Source organism: Nicotiana sylvestris, chromosome 7, assembly GCF_000393655.2.
Source record: "Nicotiana sylvestris chromosome 7, ASM39365v2, whole genome shotgun sequence".
NCBI classification, from domain to species: domain Eukaryota; kingdom Viridiplantae; phylum Streptophyta; class Magnoliopsida; order Solanales; family Solanaceae; genus Nicotiana; species Nicotiana sylvestris.
This window is the reverse complement of record NC_091063.1, coordinates 92,091,086-92,104,294: the sequence shown is the minus strand read 5'-3', so window position 1 is coordinate 92,104,294 and position 13,209 is coordinate 92,091,086. Positions and strand designations below refer to the sequence as shown.

Below are 13,209 nucleotides of genomic sequence, written 5' to 3'. Positions count from 1 at the left end.
GCATGGTGTAATAAGGAGGTCAGCAAACAGTAAAAGTAGCATGCAACAGCAGTAACTTTGCAGTCCCAACGGTAGTCCCAGCTACCAAAATTTCCCGAACTACATTGACCTGATTCCTGTTTAGCCCAGGATATGTAGGAAACCTTTGAAGCAAAGGTTCGGTCAAATCTTTTTCAAAAAAAATGCTTCAACGGAGTACGCGAATGGGCAAAAATCGCTCGCTTTATCTTTGCACGAAAACCCTTCGTGTATCCGGGCAAAGAGGGGCAGCTGTAAGCACGTGATTTTTGCCCTATATGAGAATTACTCCCAAAAAATTCAAAAATAAAATGATTTTTCTTGGTGTGCCATTTTGTGATATTTTGTGACATTTTGAATAATTATTTGTATTTGTTTATGCATGTTTATTTGCTAAATTAATAAAAAATACAAAAATATGTCACATTTGCATGTAGGATTTAATTCTATAATTGTTACTAATTAAATTTGTTTACAAAAAATTAAAAATTACAAAAATAGGCATCGTTTGCATTTTTAGCATTTAATGACCAAATATACAATTTTATGCTTAATTAATACTTAATTGTGCGTTAATTATTATTAGGAGTTAATTTGCGATTAATTTAGTTCTTAATAATAGTTTAAGTATTTTTATAATTTAGTTTTAGAAAAATAAAAGAAGAAAAGAGAGCGAAAATATAAAGAAAGTCGGAATTAGGCCTCTTCTTCAACTTCAAGCCACAGGCCCAAAAAATGGCCCAATCTTCCCTACGACCCAGTCCATTTCGAACTGGGTCGACCCAGTCCATAACCCAACACCCCTATTATTTTACAAACAAAATAAAACAAAAAAAAAAAAAAAAAAAACCCAAAAAATGCCTAAGCATCCGCCCCCCCCATTTCTCCTTCTTCTTCCTCAAAAAACTCCATTCCAACCATGGCTGCCCCTCTCCCATTCCCTTTATCCCCACATCACACTCACACACACACTCACCAAACACCTCCAAGCTGACCTCCCATGAACTGATGAACGACCTCAAACTCCATAAACGACCTCAAGAAAACTCCATCGCTGCTGTTTTTTTTTTTTTCTTCTTCTTCCTCCCCCTTGCGTCCCATGAACGACCATCTGTTGGATGACCTCATCGCCGGACAGAATCCCAGACGAACCCAGTCGCCAGGTTACCGCCCAGGCATGAGCTATTGCTGTCACGCGATATAGCTAGTCGCGAGCTACGTGAACTGCTGGCCGCGTATAACTTTGTTGTTATCTTCGTCGTCGTCACGTCCAAACGACCAGAGGCGTCCATGCTTCTTCAGCTCGTTTTGCTGCTGTTTCTTCTCCTCCGAGCTGCTGCTTCTCCGCCATGGACGAGCACGCACAGGTGCGTCGAACAGCTCTACGGTGAAGCGATGTTACTTCCTCCGTTTCTGCCGCGTCAACTACTGTTGCTGCTTCGGCGCGGCTTCATTTGTTCATGTTCGTCGTCGTTTGGTCAAGCTTTGATCGAGGTCTGTCAAAACAGTCCGTACACCTTCGTTTCAATCCGGTTGGTAGATTTTGAGTTTTATTTTATCCGTATTTTGTTTTGATATTTCTCGAATCTAAAAACGGCAAATGTTTGTTTTGTTCATGTCTATCGTTTGAATTAATTTTTTTAGTTTGTTCATATGTTTTGTTAAATTAATTTTTCAGATTTCAAATAAACGATTAATTAGTTGTTTTCATGTTTATTTCATGTTTGTATTATTGTTTAAGTGAATATTTGTTAGTTTGTTGTTTGTTAGATTCAAATTGAAATTTAATTAACTATTTCTTCAATTTGTTTCATGTGTTTATGAATTGTTAGAAATTGTTAGTATTGTTAAGTTCAAGTTTAAGTTAATAATTGTTTCTTCGTCGATCTTGTTATTTGTTTAAAGAATTTAGTTGTGTTAAAGGAATATATTGATTTAATCGTTTAATCCGTCATGTTTGTTGTGTTAAAATAGATTCACTCATGTTCATACTTTGTTTAGATGATCTTGAATCCGAATTTTGTATAGTTTGATTTCTTGTTTATCACTTATGATTATTTTTTTAAATTTGTCTCATAATCTTGTTTAAGTTTACTATAAGAATTGTTTGTTGTAATGTTGTTAGAGTTGATTTTAAGTTCAATATGATTGAATTTAGAAATCTTCATACTTTGTTTGTTGTTGGTGTTGAATCCGAAAATAGGATTGTTTGTTGCTAAAATATTGTTCAATCAAATTTTAGTTGTTCTTGGTTGTTCAATTTGTGTTCATGTGATTTGTTGTTGAAATGTTGTTAAAATCATGTTCATATGATATTGTTGTTATGATGTTCATCCGTGTTCATATTGTTGTTTGAACATTGTTAGAAATTGATCATATTGTCTATATTTTGGTTAAGTTTGATTAATTGATGTGTTATAGCTGATGGGTAGTTTGGTAAATTTGTAATACGTTCAGGGGTAGTTTGGTAATTTCAGTAAGGTCGGAAGGGGTAGTTTAGGAATTGTACATTTTGAAATTGTTTATTTGAAGCATGGGGGACAAAATGAAATGGGGTGGGTTGTGATATGATTATTTAATATAAAGGGGGGACAAGATTTAAATTAAAGGGGAATCTTGCATTATTTTAAATAAAGCATGGGGGACAAAATATAATGGGGTGGTGTGATATATTTATTTAATGTAATGGGGATGAGTGGGAAGATAATGGGTTTGGTAGAGAAAGGGATTGATTTTAATTGATTTATGGGATGAGATATATATATGTGAAGTCTTGAACACAAGAGGAAAAATACAGACAGAAAAAAAAGATTGAAAAAAAAGCTGAACATTTATTCCGAAAAAAAAAATTGAAACTCTCAAGAAAAGAAAAACATACAAAGAAAAAAAAATTGAAAATTAGAAGAGAAAGTAGTACACACCTGATAAATATTCTGGTATACAGGTGTAGAAATTAAGGGTTGAAGATTAACTAGCCTGTCAAAAATCTGAAAATTTCCCTTGGTTTCTGTCCGTTATTTTCGGCATTCCTGGATTTTATTTTGAATTTTTCAAAGCTGTCACTGGGATTTTCGTTGACTGGTTATTGCTGGTTATTGTTGCTGTTGCTGTGTTACGTATTACGTTGCTGACTTTCTTCTTCTTATATTGACAATATCAGGTACACAACTGTAATTTTGGCATTTTGTAAGCTGAAATGAAGAATGGAGTGTTAAATTTTTAATTTAGTTTAATTTAATTTTTTGTATTGTATTTAGGTTATTCATGTATTATTATTCCGTAAATCACTGTCATCGGCATAACTAGGCATATTATAGCGACATATTAAATAACGTCTTTACCAGATTATTAGGAAATATATTTAAACCTGATTATTAATTAAAATTGTTTAATAAAAAAAATAGAAGAAATAACGTAAAAATGACGTTATTGAATCAGTTTGGCAAAAATTAACTAAGTTCCTTATTCATAAGGTTTTTTCGTCAACGATAAGTTAATCTGAATCATGTAGTCAATTTCAGTTATAACATGAATTAGTTTGCAAACAAGTATTAGGACATGATGAATTAAAACAAAGTTAGTTAATGTTAAATTGTTTAATTTTTTAGAAATATGATTTAGTACTCAAGTTTTTATTTTTATTTCTTTCAATTTTCAGTATTTGTAAATAATTAGTTTCAATAAGCTTAAGTCTTACTAATAATTTGAATTTTAATCCAACTATGGGATAATTAGTTTTTTTTTATTTTTTTTACTTTTCGATAATTCCATGTTGTATCTATGATTATAATTTTATTACTTTCTGCTAATATTTGTTTTTCTCTTCTATTTAATATGTCATTTTCAAGAATGTAGATATTGATTTTATATTTATAAAAAAAACTTAGTAATAATAAAAAGGTAGTCATTAAAGGATATTATTAAAGGATTTCGCTAAAAATAAATAGATGTAAATAATACAAATGTATAGGATTCTCCAATCTCATTTATTTATTTAATTATTAAAAAAAATTACTTAGAATTTGGGATGGATTGTTTAGTGAATTTCACTTCCTTCCCCAAAGATAATGACGCGTTAAACTCTTTAGGCGCGATTTAATTAATTTTACCTTCTTAAACTCGGATGCGCATTTCATGCGACCCAAATCTAAATCCTAAAACATCAAATAAAATATGTTTCGTATTGTGGGTGCATTTCATGTGACACAATCCAAAGATATGTTTTAAGCGATGTTCACATTCCTAAAAAATAATAATTATAATAATAAAGCGGTAAAAGATAAAATTTGCACATGGTTCATAATTGTATTAAAAATCAGATAAATAAGCCGAATATAACAGTTGAGCGACCGTGCTAGAACCACGGAACTCGGGAATGCCTAACACCTTCTCCCGGGTTAACAGAATTCCTTATCCGGATTTCTGGTACGCAGACTGTAATATAGAGTCATTCTTTTCCTCGATTCGGGATTAAAATTGGTGACTTGGGACACCCTAAATCTCCCAAGTGGCGACTCTGAAATAATTAAACCAATCCCGTTTCGACTGTCCTTTAATTGGAAAAAACTCCCTACGCACCTCGCGGTGCCGGAAAAAGGAGGTGTGACAGCTCTGGCGACTCTGCTGGGGACTTAACCCAGAACCCCAGCTTTGCCTTGCTCTCCATCACAATCATGTCCCACCATCAAGCATTTCTTACAATATTGTGGCACCCAGTCATATTCCACCAACTATTCAAACTCCTTCCCTGCAGGATCTTGTATTTTAATACATTTAGGTAGCTCTTTACTGATATCCATTTCAATAAGGACTCGGGCATAAAAGATCTTGGATGTATTGGTTGTGCATTCATCAGCATAGATAGGGTAGCCCAATCCACTAGCAATTCTGCTTAGAGTCATCCTTCCCCAACAATTCAAAGGAAGATTAGGAAAACTAACCCATAATGGTATAGTCTTAAGAACTTCATCATACAAATTAAAATCTGTCGACCATGATTTTAGAATTAATGGCTTTACTCCCATGCTATGTGGCCCTGAATACAACACTTCATTCTTATCATCCATGCTATTGAATAATATAACAAAATACCCTTCGTTGTGATAAAATATTTTTGGTTTAGCAGCAAAGTTCCATTATGCTGCTATGAATCTCTCCATGGCTCCTATTGAAGCTGAATCTCCAATAACATACAAGATCATAGCCTTCTACCATTTCGCATTTTCCACCTCCATCTCCTCCTGTTGTAACTGCACTTTCTTTACTCCATCATGAATGGTAGGTGGTATGAACACTAGATCCATTCCTTTTGTAGCCGGTTTGTTGCTAGTGAATAGATTTGCCCAATTTTTCTCAGTTTTCCCCAACTCTGGTTTTACTGCCTCTTCACCTAGTGCCTTTGTAGTATTCTGATTCTTACCTTGTTGCTCCTCCATGTGCTTTGTGTTGCTTGTAGTACATGTATTACTTGATTTTGTTACTTCTTCTACTATTGTACTTTTCTCCTTTTGCTTCTTCACTGTTTCCATTAATGGAATAGTATCGACCAATGGAACAATGATTTCTTCTGAATTTCCCATACCAGTCTTCACAACAGCTGATTGAGGTGTAGAATTCCTCACATTAGGACTCAAACTCCCCAGATCATGCGTTAGCTTCGTCTGCATGGTGCTCAATCCTACAGAATTGGATGATATCACCGGTGTTCCTTTGCCGCAAGTTAGGGTTCCTAATTGTGAATCATTTCCACAGTTCCTTCCCAAATTCCTACTTCTACTACCTGATGCTATGAATTCTGCTAATTGAACCTTTGTTACATTCTTTTTTAGTCGTCCTCTCCCCTTTTTCGATCAGCGCAAGATAGCATGCACGCTCAACCGTGCGCCGAGAGAGAAAGTCTAGAGAGAGAATGTCAAGAGGCGGGGCCTTTTTACAACTACTAAATCATTTATTTATTATGTAGTTGCCTGAACCTCAAAAAAAATCATTCCAGCCACTTTGGTGACATAAAGTGCCATGCCATTTTACTGTGGTAAAAATTCAGGTTATTTTCGTTTCGTAGATTAAATATAGAAATTTCGACGCAGAGAAAAATAGGAAAATAAAAACATCAACTCCTCTTTCTCCTACCACCCGGCACTGGCGAAAACCAACGTCCAGACTTCCTTCCCCACTTGCAATCACCCCATCACGGTAGAAATTTGTTGAGCCAACCAATCTAATTGGTAGATGTGAGTGGAGATTCAGGTTCATCACAAATTATTGAACAGATGAGAATAATATTCCTTAAAAGGACACGTTAACTTGCTACGCACAACAGCGAAATTCAAATGCCTGATTCATAGATTGACTAAAACCAAGGCAAACACATAAAATCTGATCCTCTTTTTCCCATAAGTAAATAACTTTCAGAACTGTTTTGTAGCGAACACACCTTAAGGACGACCAGCATTTCTTTATAAACCTACGCGCTTGAGCTACTAAAACCAAGGAAATTTGATTTTATTATCAACACACTTTACAAATTTAGAGCTACAAGTGGTGAACCTTATACTGGTTCTCAAACACTAGCACGATAAATTTCTGCTAAGACATTAAAATGGTCAGGCTGTCACAATTCGAATAGAATTTAAATCCTTGTACTCTCTTTTATAGCCAAGACGTCAAAATTTGAATAATTTATTACGAATTTCAGTCCTAGTGTTATCCTGTACCTCGAGCAAGTTACTTCTCTCACCTATTTACTGGGTGAAATGAAAAATACTAGCACAACAAAAGAAACTGTATAATTGCGCGAAGTTATACCTAAAAACAATCATGGCAAGGATCAAGGCAAATTTAGTACCTCTCACTTTGATTGATTGGTAAAGTTGAACCTAATTGCCTTAAGCAAACAGTTCTCAGAGTATTCAGGGACTATCCGCTGCGATATGTAGGTGATGTTATGTTGATTTTTTATACAAAAGCTCAACATTCAGGAAGCAAATTTACAAAAAAGAATATCGAACATCTTGATTTTGGTAAACTGAGATCATTTGGGGCAAGACCCCTGCAACCCTGCACTTCATATCAGCTATTAGTATGTTTCCAGTTTTATTCTGTATCAGCCAAAAACACTAAGCAATTCAATGTTGTATGATCCATGTCCAATTGTCCATTCATATCCTAGATATTATTTGACAATAGTCTTTGTTATGATAGTACTACTCCAGAAGTTGTCAAATCTGCAACGCAACAAAAGCAGTTACAATCCTTTTGAAATTTGAAGGAAGTAACTAACAGCTCTTGATTACCTTATTGGTAGTTGATGGCAAGAAGGGAGACTTGGGAATATGGCACAGCTACTCCTCAGAAAATTCAACACATACTGGCAATCTCTTCCTTCCAGAAAGACCATAGAGAACAGTCTGTATATGAGCATCAACATCTTCCCTAGAAGGACATTTTTCACCAGAAGGCAAAGAAACTTCGATATTATCATCCAAGGGAGACCAGTCAGTGCCAGAGATACCAATTGTGGAGGTGGTGGAACTGGGGCTACTGTCGCTGCTTGGGGGCTCTTTGTCTTTAGTTGACACAATTTTTTTGACAGCAGTAGGCGTGGCCATTGCTGCTGATTCTGTTGAAGACGCGGCTGAGTGGACCTGGTGATGAGCAGATCGGCCCCTCGGTCCATATGCACATGATCCTGAACTGTATGACCTGCTGCTCGGTGCCTACAAACATAACCATGTGAAGATGATCACAATGATTTTTCACAATGAACTTTAATTGATACATTATAATCCTAAAAAAGATAAATTCAGCGGTAAATACATTTAGTTAAAATGTTAATACCTCAGAATGATTCCAGGTGGCGAAAGCAGTTGGGCGTAAATCTTCTTTTCCGTGCACAAACTGTTTAATTGAAGGGATAAATGTTTTGAGTTGTGCATTTTAGTAAAGTTGACTATGAATGAGAAAATTTGTGGTTGAGATCAATGTCAAAACTAGAAAGTTGATCTCAACCGTTCAATGAGTGCAAGAATATTCCAGAAGCATTGGATCATATTCCTTTGAGAAAGAGAGAGAAGAAAGAGAAGAGAGAGACCCGGCATTTGGAACCAAAGCGGCACGTGCCGGTATCCCCCCACCACCGACAAACTTCCGACATGTGAGAGCTATTTTCACTTCCTGATGTTGACGACGACCACCTTCCACCGGAATCTGACGTTGACGGCGAAGATTTAGCTCTTGCGCCATGTTTCGGCTCAACGAGAATGCCGTCCATGACTACCACATCCTCTTCGACTTTCACCGGAGTCCTGAACGCCGGCAGAATCTCGATATTCTCAATCGAAGCTAGAGGCGAACGGAAAACGCCGCCGCTGCCGGAACCGCTTCTGCTTCCGCTGCTAGTATTTACTAGAGAACGACGCTCCGGCGAATCGCTGGCAAACGACACCGGCGAGCTGGAATGAAGGTACCGGGCTAGCGGAGAGAGTACTCTATTGGAAGAACTACCAGAACTATCTGAAGACGTGTAAGGGTCGAGGATCCGAGTTTTTGGTCCAGGATAAAAACGGCCACGGCCGATGAAGTTTTGAGAGTTGATTGGTGAAACATCCAAGGACTGGACTTTGGAAGCTTGCGAATCGTTACTGTTACCGCAAAACAAATCCATGCTTTCTTCGAATTCTTCTGCAATCACAAACCACAAGCATATAAAATCAAAAGGAAACCCTAATTTAAATCGAATAGTATTAATTAAGCATCTTTACACTAAAGTTTGATCGCTCTGACTTTCGATCTCGATTTTTGAGTATGAGCTCCCGCCAAATTTTCAAACTTTATTGTTAGAAGAAATCAAGTCGGAATATTGGATAATATACATGAGAATGATAAATTCATGCGGAAATTTAGGATAAATACGATTAATTAAGAAGAGAACCTCAGTATTATCTGAGTTTTTCTAATCATTACCGCTACCGTAAGTTCATCCAAATTCAAGCAATCACAATTCAGAAGCACATAAAATTCAAAAAATTTAACTGATTAACAACAAGATAGAATGTCAAATGAACATATTAAAACCTAAAATCAGTTTGCTCACTTTCGAGATTTGAGTTTTGAGTTTTGAGTTTGACCTCTCACCAAATGTTCAAACTTTACTGAATCGGAATCGAGGCGTAAAAATCGGATAACATATATGAAAAAGAGAAATTAATGCGGAAATTAACGATAAATTCAATCAACTGAGAAGAGAACCTCAAAGAGATGTGAATGCATTCATGCAGATTCGTGAATGTTCTTCGAACTTTGAATGCGAAACCGTATGCGTGCGATTTCCGAGTATTTTGAACTTCAGAGAATGTTTGTGATGCGTATTTTCAGAGTTCGTCTAGGTGTAGAAGCAGAAGAGTTCTACTGATAGTGATTTTATGAACCCTAATTCTTAGTTATGAAGAAGACGTGGTATTTATAGGATCCGTCAACAGTCTTCTCTTTGGAGGGACACCGCCAAAACAGAGTCTTCATTTTCCGGTTACCTGCAATAGCTTCCCTATTTAGCCTTCGTCCTAATAATAACTACCCAAATGGACTACAGTGAATTTAAAATTTAAAACGTAATAACGCTATAGCCAAATTCAGTTATTATGTCAACTACTTTTATTCAAGTAATTATCCTTCACTTTAGAAAGCATGTGATTGTCTGAACAAACAAGTCCACGCTTAACCAATATTCCAAACTTGTCTTGTTACAAACAGTTCAAGGTATCTTTTCTGAAATTAAAGCTTTTATTTGTGTCGTTTCTTTCAATTCCCAGGCAAGAGGTCAGTGGCGGAGCTAGAAGGTCGAATGCTGGTTCGGCCGAACCCAGTAGCTTTTGCTCAAACAGTGTATTTATGTTAAAAAATTTATTAAATACGTACAAATATTAAATTTAGAACCCAATTAATAGCTCTTAAAATCGTTGTTCTGAAATCCAGAACCCATAAAGTTAAAATTCTGGCTCCGCTTCTGCAAGAGGTTCTGTCATCCTGCTTCTATGAATGCAAGGGACCGGAAGTAGATGATGAAACCTTCATCGACAAGAGAACCAATACCTGTATGTATGAGTCGTTGCCTTTTAGCGTACTTCTCGAGTGAATGAATTGAATCTGAGTCCATGTTTGCTAAGGAGGAAGAATGAGTCGCTGCCTTTTAGTGCATTAGTCGTTGCCTTTTAGTGCATCCTGGCAGCACACCTCTTCCCACCCCTGTGAGAAACACAAAAACTTGTGCCTCCATGTTCACTCTTGGGGCATATCCCACCACCATCAGAGAGACAATGGTTTCCACCACCATGGGCCTTGCAAAGAGGTGTGGTCGGTCCCATTAGCTCCTTTTTTGCAGCCAGCAAACATGCAACGTTTTTCACCACCATGGGCTTTGCAAAATAAGGTGTTTCCTCGTGCACTCTTTGAACAACTAGGGAATTGGCAACAATGTCCACCACCTAGAGATGTGCATAAGACAACTTGGCCCTCAATACTACGAGTGTATCCTTCTGCCTTGCATCTCTTAACCCCACCATACCTGATGCAAAGGCCTGATCGGCCACGTGCTTCTTTAGTGCAACCTCCAAAAAAATCACATCATTTTCCACCACATCAGTAGTTTGTCCTCCCTTTCGCACTTTTGGTACATCCCAGGTGCAGGCACCTCCTCCGCCTACCATGCGCTTTACAGTATACAGTCCTGCTCTCAGCACCTTTTTTATTGCAGCCAGGCTTCTGGCATCTCTATCCGCCCCCATGCCCAATACAAGGACTCTTTTCCCGGCCTCGGGCTCCTTTTGTACATCCTACAAACTCACATCTCTTGAAATTGCTAGTCCTATGCTCCGAGGATGTAGCCTTTGTAGTTGGCTCAGAGATGGTATTCCTTGAATAGTCAGAGATAACATAAGGTTTAGAGCTCAGCTCAGGGAAATGGCAACGTTTTGCATCCTTCTCTAACATATCTGCAGCTTGCAAGGATATAGAGTTGTTTCCCATTCTTGGTGCCAGAAGAAGTGATGGCATGTATCTACCTGACTTCTTTGCCGGTGTAGAACCTTTATCGACAATAGGAACTGTACGCCTATCATCTGAAGATAATTGATAAAAATGACTAGGTTGACCAGAATTACGCTGAGTGGCAGTAGAAAACTCAAGCATGTCAGAAATTTCATTAGTCCTCTCAGATAGCCCAAGTTTGAGAATTGAATCACCCTCAGATAGCAATCCCTGATTCAATGAAGTAGTAATCCCTTTATTTTTATTACCTCCAACAGGATAATAGTCATTAGATTACATAGTATGTGTTGGGCCCAAACCAAGAACCAACTTATACCCATTATCAATAACATTGTTGTGCATATCATGGTTTCCCTTTTTGGTTCCCCTACCTGTTAAAAGACCAACTCCAGCCTTTTGATTTTCAGTTTAACACTAAGTCTTTAGTTATTAGTCTGATATTTCCCTGTAACTAACCTGATTCTTAGCATGTAATGCCACTATTATTCTTAGTGGTCATGGGAAGTTAATCCTCGCAAGGTAGGGGTAAGGTGTGCGTACACACTAGCCTTCCCAGACCCCACGGTATGAGATAATATTGGGTATGTTGTTGTTGTTGTTGTTGGTCAGGGGAAGTTAGTAGAAGTAATTTTCAGTTTTATAGCTATTGGATTTGTTGTGTTAGTGGGCAAGTATGATGTAATATACATGGTCTTGGATGCCTATATAAAGGCCTCATCTACCTTGAATGTTACCTACTTCCAAGAAAATTTATTAGGTTTGTTTTGTCTCTGCTTTTACAGATATAATCTTGCTTTTGAGTATTTATTTTAGAACAAGAAAAGCTTCTATATCCTTTAGTAACAGCCTGAAAGATTGTTGTGTCTTAGCCCTTATGTTTTTCAATAGCTTTGGGAGATCATCTATTGTAGTTTCCTTTATTATGAGATTTTTTGTTGTCGACAAACTGTTGGCGGAATGAAAAAGCTCAACAACAGTAACTACAATACATGCTCAACTTGCATGATTGTCTTTTATGCAAGGGCAAGATATGTGGGAGGTGTTATTGGTAGCAAGGAACCAGAAGCAGAAGATGCAAACGGCACATTGAGGAAATGGAAGATAAAAGCGGGCAAAGGTATGTGTGCTTTGAAGGCGACGGCTGAAGAGGATGTGCTAGAGCATATGCGAGATGTCACCACCCCTAAGAAAGCTGGTGATACGTTCGCCAAGCTATTTTCAAAGAAAAATGATACGAGGCTTCAACTCTTAGAGAGTGAATTACTCTCGATAGCACAATACAACATGACATTTGCAGAATAATTTCATAAGGTAAATGTACTATGCTGAGAGATCTCAGAGTTAGGTACACAAGCTCCAATTGGAGAGACGAAGATGAAGCGGATCATCATCCATGGTCTAAAGCCTGAATACTGAGGCTTTGTTGCTTCTGTACAAGGATGGAAAAATGGCCATCACTTAGCTGATTTATTTGCATATTTTCCCGTATATGCTAGCTTGTTGTCTTAGCAACGCACTTTAAGAAAATTGTGTGCACCAAGATAGTTTTATCTGTGATTTCATGATTTGATCATATTATTGTTCTGTACTTGTTGGAATTTATGAATTGTGCAGGTGAATGACGAGTGTCATTTATAATTTTTGCTTCTATTATCTCGCCGAGGTTAGTTATGATACTTGCTGAGTACTTGGGGTCGGTTGTACTCATACTACACTTCTGCACCTTGTGTGCAGATCTTGGAGCTGAGATGATGTGGATGACGGGAGCTGGCACTGAAGATGTACTTGCTTTTCCGGATATAGCTATCATTTATCCTTGGTAGTTTTAGATTGTAATATGTTTATGTACATTCCAAACATATGTTGTATTTATTTCATACTAGCTTTGTAGATCTATATTTTAGTGGCTCATGACTTGTCCAACCAATCATTGGGTTATTGTGTAGAAATTCGGTTATTTCACTTATTAATTTCATAGGAGTTGTGTTGACTGTTATTTGGCTTAACTAGCGGGTTAAGTTAGGTGTCATCACGACTAGGTGAATTTTCGGTCGTGACAATTATTTTGGAGGGTAACTATACTATGTAGATTTATTTTGCCTCCTAAAGTTTGTTTAAATGCTAAAATGATCAATGTATTTGAGTACTGTC

General features: G+C 37.1%; 3 protein-coding genes across 5 annotated transcripts; all 3 read right to left on the bottom strand.

Moving 5' to 3' along the window:
• Positions 1 to 4,748: 4,748 nt before the first annotated feature.
• On the bottom strand, positions 4,749 to 5,084 carry LOC138873432 (uncharacterized). The gene has a single exon (XM_070151904.1). The coding sequence runs from the start codon at positions 5,082 to 5,084 to the stop codon at positions 4,749 to 4,751; it is 336 nt and encodes a 111-aa protein (XP_070008005.1).
• Positions 5,085 to 6,680: 1,596 nt separating this feature from the next.
• Positions 6,681 to 9,550, bottom strand: LOC104246991 (uncharacterized). 3 transcript variants are annotated; one of them, XM_009802916.2, is made up of 5 exons: positions 9,265 to 9,550; positions 8,108 to 8,697; positions 7,855 to 7,914; positions 7,311 to 7,733; positions 6,681 to 7,241 (listed from the first exon to the last, which is right to left on the bottom strand). In XM_009802916.2, exons 2-4 carry the CDS (start codon positions 8,678 to 8,680, stop codon positions 7,359 to 7,361), a joined length of 1,008 nt encoding a protein of 335 aa, XP_009801218.1. In that variant the 5' UTR covers positions 8,681 to 8,697; positions 9,265 to 9,550; the 3' UTR covers positions 6,681 to 7,241; positions 7,311 to 7,358. The 3 variants fall into 3 exon arrangements, with proteins under 3 accessions (XP_009801218.1, XP_009801217.1, XP_009801216.1); XM_009802915.2 differs by lacking the exon at positions 9,265 to 9,550 and adding an exon at positions 8,800 to 8,866 and having other exon boundaries at positions 6,681 to 7,733; XM_009802914.2 differs by lacking the exon at positions 9,265 to 9,550 and adding an exon at positions 8,778 to 8,861 and having other exon boundaries at positions 6,681 to 7,733.
• A 673-nt stretch (positions 9,551 to 10,223) lies between these two features.
• On the bottom strand, positions 10,224 to 11,378 carry LOC138873431 (uncharacterized). Its single transcript, XM_070151903.1, has 4 exons — positions 11,375 to 11,378; positions 10,857 to 11,291; positions 10,577 to 10,711; positions 10,224 to 10,468 (listed from the first exon to the last, which is right to left on the bottom strand). Exons 1-4 carry the CDS (start codon positions 11,376 to 11,378, stop codon positions 10,224 to 10,226), a joined length of 819 nt encoding a protein of 272 aa, XP_070008004.1.
• Between the last annotated feature and the right edge of the window lie 1,831 nt (positions 11,379 to 13,209).

Bases quoted from the DNA above. Each gene is read 5' to 3' on its own strand.
- LOC138873432 (XM_070151904.1), bottom strand. From the start codon at position 5,084: ATGGATGATAAGAATGAAGTGTTGTATTCAGGGCCACATAGCATGGGA.
- LOC104246991 (XM_009802916.2), bottom strand. From the start codon at position 8,680: ATGGATTTGTTTTGCGGTAACAGTAACGATTCGCAAGCTTCCAAAGTC. The intron at 7,915-8,107 runs GTCTCTCTCTTC...TCAATTAAACAG, and splicing joins GCTTTGGTTCCAAATGCCGG to TTTGTGCACGGAAAAGAAGA. The intron at 7,734-7,854 runs GTATTAACATTT...TTATGTTTGTAG, and splicing joins CCACCTGGAATCATTCTGAG to GCACCGAGCAGCAGGTCATA.
- LOC138873431 (XM_070151903.1), bottom strand. The intron at 10,712-10,856 runs GTGAGTTTGTAG...AGCGCATGGTAG, and splicing joins GACTAGCAATTTCAAGAGAT to GCGGAGGAGGTGCCTGCACC. The intron at 10,469-10,576 runs GTATGGTGGGGT...CCAATTCCCTAG, and splicing joins CGATCAGGCCTTTGCATCAG to TTGTTCAAAGAGTGCACGAG.